The 18071-nt window shown below is 38.8% G+C and overlaps 2 protein-coding genes, 1 non-coding gene and 1 pseudogene across 4 annotated transcripts; 2 read left to right on the top strand and 2 right to left on the bottom strand.

Moving 5' to 3' along the window:
- The first annotated feature begins 4162 nt into the window (after positions 1-4162).
- Positions 4163-9608, top strand: LOC143590812 (pantoate--beta-alanine ligase-like; annotated as a pseudogene). The gene is made up of 5 exons (XR_013145550.1): positions 4163-4239; positions 5254-5821; positions 8841-8954; positions 9056-9187; positions 9434-9608. The product of XR_013145550.1 is annotated as a pantoate--beta-alanine ligase-like (transcript).
- A 616-nt stretch (positions 9609-10224) lies between these two features.
- On the bottom strand, positions 10225-11946 carry LOC143590813 (vesicle-associated membrane protein 722-like). The gene is made up of 5 exons (XM_077071179.1): positions 11757-11946; positions 10744-10885; positions 10533-10653; positions 10386-10448; positions 10225-10317 (listed from the first exon to the last, which is right to left on the bottom strand). The coding sequence occupies exons 1-5, from the start codon at positions 11944-11946 to the stop codon at positions 10225-10227; spliced, it is 609 nt and encodes a 202-aa protein (XP_076927294.1).
- Positions 11947-12375: 429 nt separating this feature from the next.
- Positions 12376-12464, top strand: TRNAM-CAU (transfer RNA methionine (anticodon CAU)). Its single transcript is given in 2 exon segments — positions 12376-12413; positions 12429-12464. It is a non-coding gene; the product is annotated as a tRNA-Met (tRNA).
- A 2799-nt stretch (positions 12465-15263) lies between these two features.
- LOC143590818 (vesicle-associated membrane protein 722-like) lies at positions 15264-17188 on the bottom strand. Its single transcript, XM_077071184.1, has 5 exons — positions 16999-17188; positions 15858-15999; positions 15643-15763; positions 15503-15565; positions 15264-15430 (listed from the first exon to the last, which is right to left on the bottom strand). The coding sequence occupies exons 1-5, from the start codon at positions 17186-17188 to the stop codon at positions 15281-15283; spliced, it is 666 nt and encodes a 221-aa protein (XP_076927299.1). The 3' UTR covers positions 15264-15280.
- Positions 17189-18071: the final 883 nt, after the last annotated feature.

The raw sequence follows: 18071 nt of genomic DNA on the forward strand, positions 1-18071 counted from the left end.
TGACCCGCCAAAATGATGATCACGCCACGCGGGCCTCTCCACCACGAGATTTGAAAACCCGAGTAATATATTTGACCCGGCCGTAATCACCATGCACACACACATCAATAAGCCTACTCACATCATTCTTAGTCACAAGAAACTAAATGTCATCATACAACCGTAGGCTATAAGGTAACACATACTCATACATATATATATATATATATATATATATATATATATATATAATCCCAAAATATACCATATCGTAAGTAAGCCATCCTTAGTCACGAATGGCTGACTAACATCCCTACTCATAGGCCATCGGATAACACATGCACATACATACATACATATATACATATATATATATATATATATATATATATATATATATATATATATATATATCATCCCAAAACATACCATATTACAAGTAAGCCTATGGGCCATAAGGTAATATATAATAATCAGTCCAAGACATGAACTAAGTAAATAGGTCTACTCGTATTCAATTACTACCAAGCCTATTAACATCATCGAGTCTAGACCATAATCAGGTATATAACCTTAAGGAATGTATGACCAAACGAGTCTAAAATATCCTAAGGCACAGAATGTAACTCACACTTGATTTTCATAATTGCACAAACATTATCAAAACAATACAATGACCTTCAAATTATTTTAACAAGTAAAATCGGGTAAAACTGTAATTGAGTGTGTATGCCAGCCCAAAACGTAAAATGTAACATCCTAAAATTTTAATGATGAATAAAGGAAGTTATGTTTAGTGATTTCGCGTAATTGATTAATGTCGGGGAAGGAGCGGACCATGGACTTGGATTAATTAAGATGGGTTAAATGAGAATGGGATCTAAGGGATATAAATATCCCCTAAACCCAAAATATCTTCATTTCCATCTTATCCTTTCACACTTCCAAAACACACACATACCACACTAACTTCGCCGGCCGGCCGAGCCAAGGGAAGAATCGGGCAGGTCCGAGAGAGAGCAATTAGTGTGCTAGCAAGTAAACGAGATCCAAACAAGCCCAAAAAGGTATGATTCTTGATCTTTGAAGTTTAAAGATCCAAGCTTTTTAGCGTAGATATGACCGAAAATGGTCGGGAAGCGTAGTGGGTGATGTTGAACCATAACAAGGGTGTTAAAATCGCCCAAAAAGCTGGTTAGAAACCAAACAGCGGCTGATCTGGGAAACTTCGCCTGTAACTGGGCAACTTCGCCTTCAAAGCGATGAACTTCGCCTGCAAGCCAAGTTCGCCTGATGAACTTCGCCTGCAAGCTAAGTTCGCCTGATGGCAACTTCGCTGTAAAGCTAAGTTCGCCTAACTGGTAACTTCGCCTGAGGTCAAGTTCGCCTGCTGACAACTTCGCCTGAAGCAAAGTTCGCCTGATGGCAACTTCGCCTAAAGCCAAGTTCGCCTAAATGGTAACTTCACCTAAAGCCAAGTTCGCCTAAATGGTAACTTCGCCTAAAGTTAAGTTCGCTTAGAAAATAAATTAAAAACCTAATGGAAAATGTGTTAAGACAGTTATTGTAAATAAAATTTTTCCAAGCTGACCTGGCAGCTCGACCCCAGCCAGGGGCTCTGCCCCTTGGACCCTGCTAGGGGCTGCCGCCCCTAGACCCCGCTACCAGGGGCGCTGCCCCCGGACCCCCGTTCGTTGTGGGTCATATAAAGATAGAAATACAACATGAGTAGTAGTAGTTAATTGATACGTGTAAATATTATACAGTTAGCCGTGCACAGCTCAAGAAGGGAATAACTATTAACGGAGAGCGTAACAGGATTCAGGTGAGTTTCTAGCCCCATTCCTTGTTATGTTTTCGGGGCTGTGTGCATACTCGATGTGTTTGTTAATACATTTATCCTAAGTGATAAGTGTATGCCATATGTGATATATGTGATAAATATGAATGATTGCTTGACGGTACGTGAACGATCTTCGGATATTGCACGTACTGTCAGGTTGCAGCGCTAAGAATAAGGTAAGTATGATATGTATGCTTATGTGTATGAATGTGATAAAGTTAATAAAAGAAGGAAAGTATGGTTGTATGGTAACAAAGAGGGAATCGAACCCTGCTAATATTCGAGAACTAGGGAACCGAACCCTACTAATAGTCGAGGAAAGAGGGTACCGAGCCCTAATAATACTCGAGGAAAGAGGGTACCGAGCCCTAATAATACTCGAGGAAGGAGGGTACCGAACCCTAATAATACTCGAGGAAGGAGGGTACCGAGCCCTAATAATACTCGAGGAATGCAGGGCGTAATGCTCTTTATAACGTAAGATGTGGAAGTAAGAAAGTATGAAAGTTTGAATGAAAGAATATAATTTATTGTGTATTGTATAACGTATGATTAACTAGAACTCACTCAGCGTAGCTGACTTTTAGTATGCACGCAGGTGAGTAGGATGAGACAGCTGGCTTGAGTGGGGGACACATGGCAGAAGAATAAGAGCCTGGCATCTGAAGACTTATGATGTTTTAATTTTAATGCTTTAATGTTGAAAGACAAAGGATGTTTTGAGACAAGTTATGAATTATGTAATGTTTTATGAAAGTTTTATATTCCGCGTAAAGTTTTAAATTAACTCTGATATTTAGAACTGTGTTTATGAGTAAATCCAACACGAAAGTAGGGCTACCGGTAACGGGGCCTTACATAAAAAGAGTTAAAAAAGGGCATCATAAACTCACCTGACACAAGGTATGATTTCACCACAAGCTAGAGGATCCCTACATAGCCCCACAACTCAAACTCCTGTCGGTTTACATACAATAAATACTATTGACATCGAGATGACTCGTTTATCCTACGAGGCGTTCAAACATGGTTTGAGTCACCTAAAGCCTCGACCTCAATAAGTTCAATTATAACAGCCCCCGAGGCCTTGTATACGCCAAAACAACCCTTAGATACTCCCGGGAATAAATAATTCCCAAATTACCCCTGGAAGCACTAGATGGGACTAGTATGCGCGTTTAAGAGTTGTTTAGGCAATTAACATCCAACTCAGCCCCGTGTGGACCCGTTATGATAATTTCACAGCCAACAAGTCCACATGACGCTATACGAGTCAAATGGGTCGGTAACTCGAAGCACAACGCACCAACTAATCAATAAACGCGAATGCGCGTTGTACCGACCCGTTTGAGTAACCGACAACCAATTCAGCCCCAATACCCATAAAAATCATTTTCCAACAGCCCGTACATTAACCCGAAATTATCCGAACTGAATTGGTCATCACTTACTTCATCCCTCGCGTTAAACGCAACAAAACACTATTCTAGCCAACCGAAAACAATCTTTCAAACTACAACTAGTTAACCAATCAAACGAACACTAAAGGACATGATTTTAAAGTATGTAATACTAGACATACCTAGGAAGATGTTGGTGCAAAAAGTCACTTCAAACAGCCCCGACACGATCACAATTGAACATCCACCGGTTAAGCCTAAAACGAACTTATCGATCAATAACAAGTAAAACGTGCAGATTTTAGCATGCAAAGATGCATTTAATTACATAGGATAACCTTTGAAATAAATTATTAAATTTTTACCGGACTTTTATAAATGTCTTAGATTTATAAAAATATTTTTATTATATTTTTCTAGTGGACACAAAAATCATAAAAATTCCTCCAACACAGAAAGGTATGTGCAGCTATTTCAGTGCGCAACAAAATGGTTTTATTTTTATAAAAATCATTACCCAGCCAAATTAAAAGATTCCAATTGGGTTTGGTTCTTAACTTAAAATACTAACTTCCAGAAGTTGAACCAACCAATTTAGACTTGTCAAAAAAGGGTTATGATGTCGGGAAGACAGACCAGAATCTGTCATCCCGCATCAGCTTTGACACTCTATCTTATAAAAAGTATTCAAATATCGTCCAAAAATTACATATTATACCTTTCTGGAAACTAGACTCAAAGTAGAACATCATAGAAACAAGAATCGATCAAAAAAAATATATTTTCATCGAGTTACAGAGCGAGCAATAAACGAGTACGAATCTGTCAGAAATTGTTATAATCAAAACTCAACCCTAACGTGTTCAACAAAGGGTTTAAGGGTGAAAAAGAGTTATACTAAGATATAACCGACCTTGAATTAGACTCGGGAGGCCGGAGAATGGCTGGAATCTACACGGAAATCGAGGAGGAGCCTCCCCTAGCTGCTGCCGATCAGAATTATGGTGGGGGGCTAGGGTTTTTTTTTCTTGTTATGATATAATAATTAATATTTTATCCCCTCAACTACGAAAGGTGCAACAACTTGGAACGGAAATTAATAAATTTAGCTTATGGGAATGACGAGAAGGTCTCCGAGGAATGCCGGATAAATCCCGAGAATATACAAGCTTTGTTAGGCATACCCCTTTTTACCAAAATTTACGGACGTTACATTTTTGGAACGACAACTTTCATTAAACCACTAGCGAAACGCTAGGAACAAAAAAACAACAAAGAAGAACCGAAAATTACAACAAAAACTTACACCAATCATGCCATGAAATACTAATTAAAGGAGAGCGACTCTTGATCCGAAGGTAACTAAAGACTTAATGTCGTCCAAAGTTTTACTCAAGCTTTCCAGTTTGTTTTCAAAGACAACTTTGTTTCTTGATTTTCAAATACACCAACAAGCCGCAAGAGGATAATCTTTTGAAACACATTTTCTTCCAATGTTCAAGGTTGCTAGACTCGTGCACCGTAAGAAGGTCCCACACCGATAAAGCAAGGATTGGGAGGTCTTGAAGCCAATTGCTTATGAATTGCCATATCAAAGTGGCAAAATGATACGAGACTAGGAGATCTTCTTCTTCACCACATAACCTATGTACCACCGAGCCCACATTAATCTTTCATTTGATTAGACCTGTGGCCAACAATTGACAGGTGAATTATTGAAATATAATATTCTTTTATAAAAAACATGTAATTTAGATTAAATCAACATAAAAATAATAATAAAATTTAAAACCTTTTAATCTAGGTTTGCTAATTTACAAAACCAACCAATAAGCTCGCAATAAAGTGGTATGAGAGAGACTACTTTACGTTCAATGTTATTCAGGTTTGATTCCTACCATTAATATTTATGAGTGGTCACGGCCGTTCGCCTCGCTTAACGTGCCCTGAACATGAAATCCTATCCATCACATCACAATTATTATTATTATCACGCCGTCTTTCAGAACACCACCCAATCTAAATTCTCAGCGTCGTGTTCACCTGCTCAATTCCCACCAAAATCATCAGAACCAAAGACGAAATGAGAACCTGGTCCCGCTCAATCCGATCCCAAGGCAAAACAATCGGACTAGTCCCAACCACCACGGCCACCTCTCCCTCATCACCGAAGCTCAAAAACACACCCAACACGTCGTCGTTTCAATCTACGTCCCAGTTCGCCGTCACCGAAGACCTCTCAACCTACCCTTCTGACTTCCACGGCGACATTCAGAAACTCAAATCCATCGGTGGCGTTGATGTCGTCTTCAATCCACACAACTTATACGATTATGGCGTTGAGAGTAGGCAATCAGGTGTGACAGATAATAATAATAATAATAAAAGAGGTGAAACGGTGTCGTGTTTGGAGGGTGAAACAAGGCATGAGACGTGGGTTCGGGTTGAGGGTTTGGAGAAGGGTTTGTGTGGCAAGAGTAGGCCGGTGTTTTTAAGAGGGGTGGCTACTGTCGTCGCCAAGCTGTTTAATATTGTTGAACCGGACGTTGCGGTTTTCGGAAAGAAGGATTATCAGCAGTGGCGGATTATTCTACGAATGGTCAGTTCGTGTTCGGGTTAATCTTTTTGATTCAACGGGTTAAACAGGTCAACCCATCTCGTTAAACTGACTGGCCCATTACCTAATTAGCACAATTACAACTAGGGATGTAAATGACACAAGCCGAGCCCAAGTAGCTTTTTTAGTTTTTAAGCTTGAGTAGATTTCTAAAGCTCGAGTTCGGCTCGGCTCAGACTTGGCTAGTTTTTTGTTTACTAGTTAATTTATATATAACATAATATATATTGTTTAGTTATTGTTATGATGATTAGGTATACAATTTTTCATTTTTAAATAAATGTATGGAACAATATCTATAAAAATACTCATGCTCATTTAGGCTCGCGAGTTGGCTCGGGCTTGGTTATTAAGCAAAGTTTTTAGATTCGGGATTGAGCTCGTTTAAGCTCAGGTCGGTTCTAGATTTTTGTCAGCTGGCTCCAGCTCGTTTAGTAAGCAAATTTGTTTTTAGATTCGAGCTCGAACTCGTTTAAGTTCGGATCGGTTCAAGATTTTTGCGAGCTGGCTTGGGCTCGTTTATTAAGCAAATTTGTTTATAGATTTGAGCTCGAGCTCGTTTATTAAGCAAATTTGTTTTTAGACTTGAGCTCGTTTAAGCTTGGATCGGCTCAAGAATTTTGCGAGCTGGCTTGGGCTCGTTTATTAAGCAAATTTGTTTATAGATTTGAGCTCGAGCTCGCTTATTAAGCAAATTTGTTTTTAGACTCAAGCTTGTTTAAGCTCGGATCGGTTCAATCTTTGCGAGCTGGCTCGGGCTCGTTTATTAAGCAAATTTGTTTTTAGACTTGAGCTCGAGCTCGTGCTCATTTAAGCTCGGCTCAGTTCATGATTTTTGCGAGCCGATCTTGAGCGGCTTGGCCCGTTTACACCCCTAATTACAACTAGAGTATTACCCATCAACTCGTTTCACAATTGACATTAGCACCCGCAGGGAATTGAAGCCAAGAAAACCTTGGCAAACAAGTAACCGTAAGACGGATGCGGGTACAGTGTTAAGGCAAAACCCTTCACATACCTAGCACCCGCAGGGAATTGAAGCCAAGAAAACCTTGGCAAACAAGTAACCGTAAGACGGATGCGGGTACAGTGTTAAGGCAAAACCCTTCACATACCTAGCACCCGCAGGGAATTGAAGCCAAGAAAACCTTGGCAAACAAGTAACCGTAAGACGGATGCGGGTACAGTGTTAAGGCAAAACCCTTCACATACCTAGCACCCGCAGGGAATTGAAGCCAAGTAAACCTTGGCAAACAAGTAACCGTAAGACGGATGCGGGTACAGTGTAAAGGCAAAACCCTTCACATACCTAGCACCCGCAGGGAATTGACGCCAAGAATACCTTGGAAGTAAAGTAACCGTAAGACGAGCGCGGGTACAGTGTTAAGGCAAAACCCTTCACATACCTAGCGCTCCGCTGGGAATTGAAACCAAGAAGGATCTTCTGGGCAATGCTTGCGGAAACGGAAATAACGTCCCCGCATAGCGGGAACGTCGAGAACTACATTGTTTGAAGCTCCAGGATGGAATTGGTGGTTTTAACATAATTGATCACTATGTTCAAAACGACCAAAACCTCATGGAGAATCCACACAAGTAGGACTCAACGCTCCTGACTGGCGAGGAGGTTACAGACCTACCCGCATCATACCCAAAGACCAAGCAGGAAACTCGGGAATTTCTGCAAGTGACAAGGACTTCCGCGGGAAGAATCCCCATGGAAAACCTTAAAAAACCCTTTTCAAAAACCCTTTGCGTAAGTCCAAAAGTTCACCTCACTTTATTAAACACTCATGAGAAGAACATTGGACTTGGGGGACTTGAAGAGGTAGGTCCCAGCAGAGCCCAGTTGGACCCGCAAGACTCACCTTGAAGAGGGACGTCTGCGCAGAAACCAACTGGATCCGCAGGACCAACCATGCTCAGAGACGTGACGTCCTTACGCGCAGTACGCAAGCTGTTCCCGCAGGAAATGCCTCCCGATGGTGAAGGACTCCGCCTGTTCCCGCAGCTTCGGATACAAGCCATCAGGGAAGGCCACCCGCGCAGCAAGGCTACACGCACAAGGCACTTAGCTCTCAATCACTCGGTGTCACCTGAAGGAATGAGCAAAGCCGGGAACAATCCCGCACAAGGGCGGGAGGGGGAATACTCCCGCCCAAATAAGCCAGTCCGTACGACACAGGAAGATCTTCTGTACTGTACCTGACGAGGTATGGGAAAAAGATCTGACTAAAGATACGACAGCTTATTGACAACAGTATGGCGAGCAGCATGCTCCTGTACTGTATGTCACTATTAGCCGCTGCCTACTCACCAACTACTGCCATACCACGTGCGTAGCCGGCAGTTGGTGGAAAAGGAATAGTACACAGCAGGCCTGGTCACTATCAGCCGCTGCCTACCCACCAACTACCAGCAGGGCACGTGCGTAGGCCACTGTTGGTGGAACAGGAACACTGTTGCAGCCGGCCACACCTCCTTGGAAACCTACCTTCGGCTATAAATACCACAAATGGTATGACCATCATATCTTATCTTGTATCATCATATTATACCTGATATCTGCTCTAGCAATCTCTTAATATACATTTATATTTAAAGAGCAATCTAGTCTGATTCTCACGCCGGAGGGTGGTCACAAGGAGGAACCCCCCCCCCTTCTCAGTGACAAGCTCACGGTGTCTGTTTTGCAGGTTATCAGAAGAACCATCTTCTCAGGGTCTAACCCCTCGTGGGAAACATCTATCTAACCCCCAGGTTACCAGTAATCTGCCCGGGGTCCGGTTAGTGTTTCTTCAATAATTGAGTCAAGCGGGTCATGCTTGGGCTACACTATTTTAAACGTGTGGGGGTTAGGGTTAAGCGAACAAAATATGGTTTGGATTTCTTAAAATGAACAAATTTACATTTAGGTTCGGGGCGGACACGATTATCATCCTAGTTCTAGAATATTTTTATGATAAAATTATGATTTTTTTAATGAACAATGTACATTTAGGTTCGAGATCTTGATTTTGCTGTTAAAGTGATTGGTTCTGAGTTGATGCGAGAGGAGGATGGTCTAGCGATGAGCTACCGCAACGTGCATCTTTCACCACAGAAAAGGGAACAGGTCGGGTCCCATTTGTTTTTAAGGTTATATGTTTTCATTATGTGGGCACCATATTGTTAGAAACTAAAATGGAATCTAAGCTGTTTTTCTAAAAACTGCAGGCTTTGTCTATAAGCCGGGCTTTATTTGAAGCCAAATCGGCTGCTAATAAGGGTGAAAAGAGTGCTGGAGAATTGAGGCGATCAGTGATGGAAAGTATAGAAGCAGCAGGTGGAAAAATAGATTACGTTGAGGTGAGATTACGAGTTTAAATTCAAAGTGAGCTTAAATAATCCTCATTCAAACCAGTTGCTTAGGCGTTAAGCACTTGAGCACCCTACCAAACATAATATTACCTTACTTATTTGGTTAACTACTATCTGTTAAAACAGTTTGATGCATTTCATTTGACCTGTGCTGTAATTTATATAAGGTTTTTTTGTTTTTGTTTTTGTTTTTTTTTTATTTTGGCTGAACTCATGGATTTATGCTTGTTGCAGATTGTGGATCAAGAAAGTCTAGACGCAGTTGAAGAGATTACGAATGGGGTTGTGGTGTGTGTTGCAGCATGGTTCGGGAAAGTGAGGTTGATTGACAATTTGGAAATTGATGTGTTGTAATTTGATTGTAAACACTGGTTGGTTCGGGTTTTAGTTTCCTCGGTTCTGTTTTCTAATTGTAAAGTGAGAGATGTGTGATTTTTTTTTTGTTCTTTTTGGATTTTGATATCGCATTAAACCAATACCGAAATTACATCTTCTGATATCATGTGAAATGAAATGAAAAAGAAATGATTTCCTTCATCACAGCAGACTGTCAACAATACACAAAAAAATAAGGGACAAATTAATGTGCATCAAGATAGCACAATTTATCTTAATGAGTTGATGTATTACAAACATTTCAAAAATATTATTGAATGTAACCTACTGTTTCTTAGTTACTGCAGTGTCACCAAATTACCTAGACGATTGATAACATATTACAAGTGTCTTGCATTAAACAGTTTCGTTTCATAAGTATGTTACATTAACAAATATGTTTGAAAGTATATTGTACATACAATGACAATTTGTATAAAGTTTTCATGCATTTTGCCAAAAAAAATAAAACCAAAAACCAATCAAATGCATTTTTCCTGTTATGTACACCAAAAGACCCATATAAGTACAATCTATACAAACACCGTAACGTATAATGAAGTAGATAAATGCAATCTAGAAAAAAAAAACAAGAAAAAGATAAAAAATAATGAACAGAGGACAAGGTGTTTTCAATTGGTGAACGCGCTTCAGTTGGCACAGTTGAAGCCTCCGCATATCTTCATATTCTTCCACCACATTTTCCTCCTCATCTGATCACTATTTTCCCTAAACTCTTGTGCCTGCAAACATAACGATTTATAATTTAACATAAATAACGAGCTACATAATAACATTTGCATTCACTTACCAGAGAGCGAAGGTCCACGGTTTTATCCACCAGAATATCAATCTTCTCTTCACGGTCAAGTATCTAACATGAGTGCCAAATGTCAATCGTATTCATGGCCCATTATTCAAAAAACGAGTTAATTTTGTGCATTTCATTTAGACATACCTTATCAATGGTTTCCGTCATGACCCATGTGAGTTCTGTAATCTGAGCCTTTACCTTCGTAAGCTTACTGATCGCTTCTTGATGGTCCACACAATACTGCATCTGTTCCTTCAACTTGGGACTAATGATAATAAAGGTTTGTGTGATTAAATAAGAACAGGCTTGATAGTTAATACATGCGAAAGAAGACGCAGTTATTAATATTCAATACCCAAATTCTTGGTTGAGGCTGTTGGCTGCAGCCGTTGCAGCTTTCCCACCACCATATTTCTTGGTGAAGTCGTCCTTGATGCGCTCAAGAAATGCAATTGGAACCTGTCTGCCGATGGATTCAACCGCAACAACGCAGTATGCTTCAAAAATAGAGAAGATAATGTTAGTCAAACTACAAACAGATGTATTTCGCAATAACAAATTTATACATGATTGAACAGTTCATATCATAATCCTACAATTACTAAATACCAGAAAAATCCAAAACCATGCTAAGAATTGATGTAGATAACAATTTAAAGCAAAACTTGCAATTGTTTACAAATTTATAAGCACTTTATATCTGAAAGCTATAAAAAGCAAAATCTCAATAATTTACTAGTGCAAAATGCAAATATAGAAAATGAATATCTATTCTTTACCTCCAAGTTTAGGCTGGTAAATTTAAGAATTCATATATAAATTATGATTCACATCCAAGCAACAACAATACAGCAAATACACATAGCAATTAATTTCTTCAACAAGAAGCAGATCAAGCAGTGTTGGAAAAATCGGTAGTTGGACCTTAATTCCGCCGATTTTTGGCAATTTGGTTTCCTGCCAATTTCCGAAGACTCAAGAAGTTTCCAACTAATTTCCGGTGATTCCATATATAAACATGTACATAAAAATGCGTGTATATATATAAAAATGTGCATGTGCATATATAAAACTGAAAACATTAATAAAAACTCCAATCGGATTAATCGCTAGTTCCCACCCACCGGCCAACTAACGAGTTCTACAAGTAGCAGGATCATTATGCTATAAAAACCAGAATACTTGTACGCAAAGCCAAACTTACCTAGAAGCACATATTAAAACTAATAACCTAGACGCAGAGCTCATGTAAGCATCTAAAAGTACATAACAAAATATGAAGAACTAAATCGACTAACACTTCAAAATCACAACCTAATTCTCATTATCAGATCAACGACAAAATAATAACATACAGATTGGACTCACTGAATCCATCTTCAACAAGGTAGTTAAACGTGTGACCGTCGCAGTTGTATGCGAACTTGTTATTAGTTGCAGGGAGCTTTTGAAGACATTGATGAGCAATTTTGGTAAAATTACCAGTGAAGTCTGTGTATTCGGATAGAATCACAGTTCCTCTTGCAACAAAACTGTAGATCAACGACTGTTGTCCCATAACTAGAAAACCGAGCACTGCAGCGTGTGGAGGATACCAAGCTAATGCACCAAATCGGAGGATGCGTGTCAAATGCCATGCAGTGTTTAGTTGACAATCAGCTGTTTGAAATTTTCAGACTTATACGTAACAATTAATAGTATAATATTAATTAATTAAAGTAATGTCACATGAAATATTCCAAGTCAAAGCTTGTTTACCAACAAGAAGCGTACCATATTTCATCAATCTAGAAAGGTACAACATTTGTTTGCAAACTGAAACCAAGTCTAACAAATAATTAACTAATTAAATTAATAATCATATAAAAACACTGTTTTGAATAAAGAAAAGATATATATAAACAAAACTCCTATCACTGGTGTTATAAAGTGAATGAAATAATAGGACTCTAGATTATGTTGACCAGATAAGTATTAGGTGTTAAATGGGGTGGTGGCGCAGTTGGCTAGCGCGTAGGTCTCATAGCAAAATTTTGAGTGATCCTGAGGTCGAGAGTTCGAGCCTCTCTCACCCCATAAATTTTTTTTTGTCTTTTAAGTTATTCAAATGGGAGCTGAATTCATATTTTATCAGCCCAAATTCAAGCATGTATTATGATTTATACTTAGGCTGAGGGGTGTGGAGCGCGAGAAAGGGCGCAAGAGGACAGCCGCTCGCGCCCCGGGGCGCGAGCACCACACCACCGAGGCGCGAGAGGGGCGCGAGCGCGGAAAAAGAGGCAGGCGCAAGAGGGGTAGCGGCTGGGGGTAGCGTGAAGGAGGCTTGGGAAGCGTGAATAGAGCCGTTGGCTCATATTAATGTGTATTAAAAAAAAAAAAATTTTTCCTCTATATATCACATATATATTCCTCTATATAAACCAATACATACCACACCCAAAACCATTCTCACATACCACACCCAAAACCAATATCACATACCAAAATCACCCTATCTTCGAAACCTTTTTTTAAAAACATGGCTGGAAATTGGTACACAAACCTAGATTCAGATTACAGTTACGACGATTTATGGTCGGCACCGGACCAAGCGATGTTTTATTCGGGGTCGCAACAATCATCCGGCTTTCAACCATCCAACATACAACCGTCTCCTAACTTTGTAGTTCCGGAGACACAAGAACCAGAAGGTGAAGCTACGGGACAAAGAAGACGCGTCCACCGGAAAAAACAAGTTGCAACGGACGGGTCGGGTTCGGCTTCGACCGGAAGGACGAAACGGAAAATCACTCCGTGGTCATCGGATGAGAAGGAAGCCCTGTGTCGGGCTTGGATAGTCACTTCTGAGGATCGGCGTTGCGGTAATTGTTTTAACGTTTTTAAAAATGATTTTTAATAAAAAAGTTAACTAAAAAAGTTAAATGACTTACAAATTTATTTTGCAGCGGACTACCAAAAGAGCAAGGTCTTTTGGACAAAGGTTAGGGAGACGTTCTATTCGCTCGTTGGGAGTACAGAGCGGAACGCCGATATGATTTCGGGTCGGTGGACCGAAATCAGAAAATTTGTCGGCTTGTTTACTAATCTGTTCAACAGGAACGCCGGTCGTATGAGACCAAGTGGCAGTGACGATTTGGCGGTTTATAATTTCACTGTCGAAGAGTGGAAGCAGGAGTGCCTGCGGAGGTATGGGACGGTGAAGACGTGGGACGATGTAAAGGTGTGGGAGAGGTTGAGAAGGTGTTCTAAGTGGGTTGAGCTGGTGGCGCCGGACATTGATGAGGAAGTAGGGCCGAAACGGACTAAAACTAGTTCGTCTGGAGCGTACAGCACTTCCGCCGGGTCGGATTGCCGGGTTGGATTCGACCTAAACGTTGCGGGGGAGGAAACGTCTTCACCGCCGAGGAGGCGGCCATTGGGAAGGGACGCCAGGGGGAAAAAACCGGCTGAGGGGGAAGCCGTAAACATCAACGATCTTGTTGAATCCCTCAATAAATTCAACAAAACCATGGAGGTGGTCTCTAATGACAAAAAGGAAAAAAAAAGAATGAGAGATTTGGACTTCCTTACAAGAGACTTCAGTAACCTAAATCCGGTCGACCAAATGCTGATGGAAAAACAAAAGGAACGTATCCGGAAGAGGTTGATCGAAGAAGACCAAGCCGAAGAATAAGAATAATGTTTTTTTTTAGTACTTTAATTTTTTTTTTAGATATTAATGTGTTTTTTTAATTAATGTGTGTTTTTTTAAATAATTTATGAGTTTTTTTAATAATACGTCTTTTTAATACATTTATAAAAAAATAAAAAAAAAACCGCTCGCGCCCCCTCTCGCGCCCCTCCACACCATGTCCCGGGGCGCGAGCACCACAACCAACACCCATCTTATCAAGTTTCTCTCTCTGCCACACGTCACAATATTATTGGCTGGCGCCCCCACTCGCGCCCCCTCTCGCGCCCCCCACACCCCTCAGCCTTATGAGAAAGCCATTTAATTAGTTGATAATAGTTACCTTCATCAATGCAGACTATTGGAAGTATAAATCTATTATTCTACCCTGTTATCAGTATAAAAAACAAGGGACAAAGTGCATCAATATATTACGATTTGTCTTGGTGAGGTAGTAATGTATAAATAAACTTTTCAAAAACATTTTTTAATCTAACATACTGTTAATAGTATTGTAATGTAAGTTTACAAATTACAACAGGTAATAGGTTTTATTAGTCCCTACAGTGTGACCAAATCACCTAGATGACCTATACCATGTTACAAGTATCTTGCATCAAACAGTCTCGTATTATAAGTGCATTATGTTAAAACATATGTTTGAAAGTTTATTAAATACAATGACAATTTATATAAAGTCGTGCATGAAGAATAATCTTGAATTATCAATAAAGTTGAGGGTTTGTTTTGTAACTTTATTTTAATATGGATTTTTCAAGAATAAGTTTGCCTTGTTTTCCAAGTTAGGTTTGGCTTGGAGAGCAAGTTTAGTAGATCTATAAATAGGGTCTAGATTATTAGTTTTATTTGTGTGAGTCAAGAGAAAGTCTCTTCTCCTTGTAAGTTCGTGAAGTGATGTTCGTTTGATTATATGAAAAGAGTCGAGGGGTGTCACCCCAAATATCTCGTGTTTGTTTGTTCGTTTGATATAATTGTTTGATCCATCCATGCCAACAGTGCATACATTTAGCCAAAATTAACCAAAAATCAATTAAATGCATTTTCCTATTATGTATATCAAATGGTCATATAAGTACACAAGCTATACAAACATGATCTCCGTAGAATGTAGCAGATAAGTGCAATCAAGCAGAAAATAAAGCAAGAAATTAATAAGAAATAATGAATAGATGACAAGATGTTTTCAATTCATGAACGTGCTTCAGTTGCCACAGTTGAAGCCACCGCATACTGATAGAACAATAATGAGAATCAAGGCGAAAATAATCCCGAGAATTATCAGCTTTATCTTCATATTCTGCCACCACATTTTCCTCCTCAACTGTTCACCATTTTCCCTAAAACCTTGTGCCTGCAAACATAAGATTTTATAACAACATCAAGTTCAATATCAACTTGCATAATAACATTTGCATTCACTTACCTGAGTGCGAAGGTCCGCGGTTTTATCCACCAGAATATCAATATTCTCTCCACGGTCAAGAACCTACAATACAACAGGGGTGTCAATCATGACCAGTATTCGACAAACGATTTAACTTAGGCATTTCACATAAACCTTACCTTCACAATGTTTTCCATCATGACCCCTTTGACTTCTGTAACCTGAGCCTTGACCTTTGAAAGCTTACTGATCTCTTCCTGATGGTCCACACAATACTGCATTTGTTCTTTTAGCTTGGGGCTAGTAACAATAAAGGTTTGTGTGATTAGATGAGAACTAAAAGATTGATAGCTAATACATGCGAAAGAAGACCACAGTTACTAATATTTAATACCCAAATTCTTTGTTGAGGCTTTTGGCTGCAGCTGTTGCAGCTTTCCCACCACCATACTTCTTGGTGAAGTCATCCTTGATGCGCTCAAGAAAAGCTATTGGAACCTGTCTGCCAATGGACTCAACCGCAACAATGCAGTATGCTTCATAAATAGAGAAGAGAATATTAGACAAACTACGAATGAATGTATTTAGCAATAACATATTTCTACATGTTGAAACCAGTAGCATACTGGATAGTGCATACAGCAGTACTAATACCTTCTAAATGTTAAATATTATAATCCTGCAATAACTACATGACAGAAAAATCCAAAACCATGTTAAGTAAGATTTAGATGTCAGCATGTGACTTAATTGCACATGTAAACAATTTGAAGCAAATCTTGGATAGTTTTACAAGTTATAAGTGCTTTCGATTCAAAATCTATAAGCACAAAATCTAAGTAATTTACTAGTGCAAAATGCATATATATATATATATAGAAAAGAATTATCCTTACCTCCAAGTTTAGGCTGATAACTTTAATAATCCAATCTAAATTATGAATCATTCAATCAACAACAATACAGCAACACATGACAATTAATTTCATCAACAGGAAGCGGATCAAGAAGCAGGATCATCATACTATAAAAACAAGCATACGTATACGCAAAGCCAAACTTACCTAGCATTTTTGTAAGGGGTAATGACCAAAATGTCCATTTGACCGGTCAATATTGACAACATGTCCAACTATCCTACCAATTCCCCGAACATCCACATAACTCGTCGGCCCAATCTCCTTTCAAACGATACTCGACAGGATTTTTACCAACCAGATTCTGCCACGCGTTATCAGATGCTAGTTTGTTTTTTGTTTTTTTAAATCGTCGGAGCCGAGGGGTTATTTAGGCGGCTGACAAGATTATTTCGGCTTCTGACGAGATTTATTTTGGCTTCCGAAGATATAATTTTGGCTTATGACATGGATTTTTGGACAAGTGATATAATCTGGTTGGACAAATGGACATTTTACTTAAACCTATTAACAGAAACAACATATAACATAACAAAATATGAAGAACTAAATGGACTAACACTTCAAAATAAGTACACAGTACATAAAATTCTCATAATCAGATCAGATGTGACTCACTGAATCCATCTTCCACGAGGTAGTTAAACGTGTGACCGTCGCAGTTGTACGTGAACTTGTTATTGGTTGCAGGAAGCTTCAGAAGACATTGATGAGCGATTTCGGTAAAATTACCAGTGAAGTTCGTGTATTCCGATAGAATCAACGTTCCTCTTGCAACAAAACTGTATATCAACGACTGTTGTCCCATAGTAACCTTAATTCTTTATGGGTACAAGATCAATAAATAGGAGGATGAATTAAGGAAAATAGAGATTATGAAAATGGCTACGCGGTGTTTAGTTGACAATCTGCAATTTGAAATTTTCAGACTTATACGTATCCATAATAAAATATTAATTATATGTATTGTGAATTCTTCGTACCAAATTAAAAAGGATAAGAATATTTTTTCATGTAACACAGAGTCAAGGTTCCTTACGATGATTATGTTAAGTAAAAGACAAAAAATAAATATATTCAAATTTCAATTTAAAAGCTTAATTGTTTTCCTGTCTAGCGGCTAATAAATAAAATAAAAGATTATAACTTGTTTCTTTAAATTTATTAATCAAAGTAATGACATGTGAAATATTCCAAGTCAAAGCTTGTTTACCGACAAGAAACGTACCTTACCATACCTTCATCAATCTAGAAAAGTACAAATTTTGTTTGCTAACTAAAATCGGTCTAACAAATAATTAACTAATAATCATATCTCTCTGAAAGATGAAAAGGAAAAGAGAAAACAAACTACTTCGCAGGTGGGTAAGAGCATTCTCATCATATTCCGTATAATTATGTTAGAAAAGTTTGTAAATTATAGGGTGAGATTTTGAGTGGTTGTTAGTGTAAATTATAGGATGGAGAAAGAAGTGTAAAGTTAAAATATAAAGGACAACAAAAACAAGAAGGGTGAGAAGGAATCTAATTCATTGATCTTAGATTTGAATTGTGGAGATTAGCTTAAGAAATTAAATTGATGAAAATGACATAAAGGTAATAACCCACTTTTGTTGACTTTCTCTTTCCACATGCAAGACACATGTCAATTCCCCCACCATTTTAAAACGTCAATAACTTTTTCATGCATT

This window comes from Bidens hawaiensis, unplaced genomic scaffold (genome assembly GCF_021521415.1).
Source record: "Bidens hawaiensis isolate Kalapana, Puna unplaced genomic scaffold, B.hawaiensis_p1.1 tig00039005_1, whole genome shotgun sequence".
NCBI lineage: Eukaryota > Viridiplantae > Streptophyta > Magnoliopsida > Asterales > Asteraceae > Bidens > Bidens hawaiensis.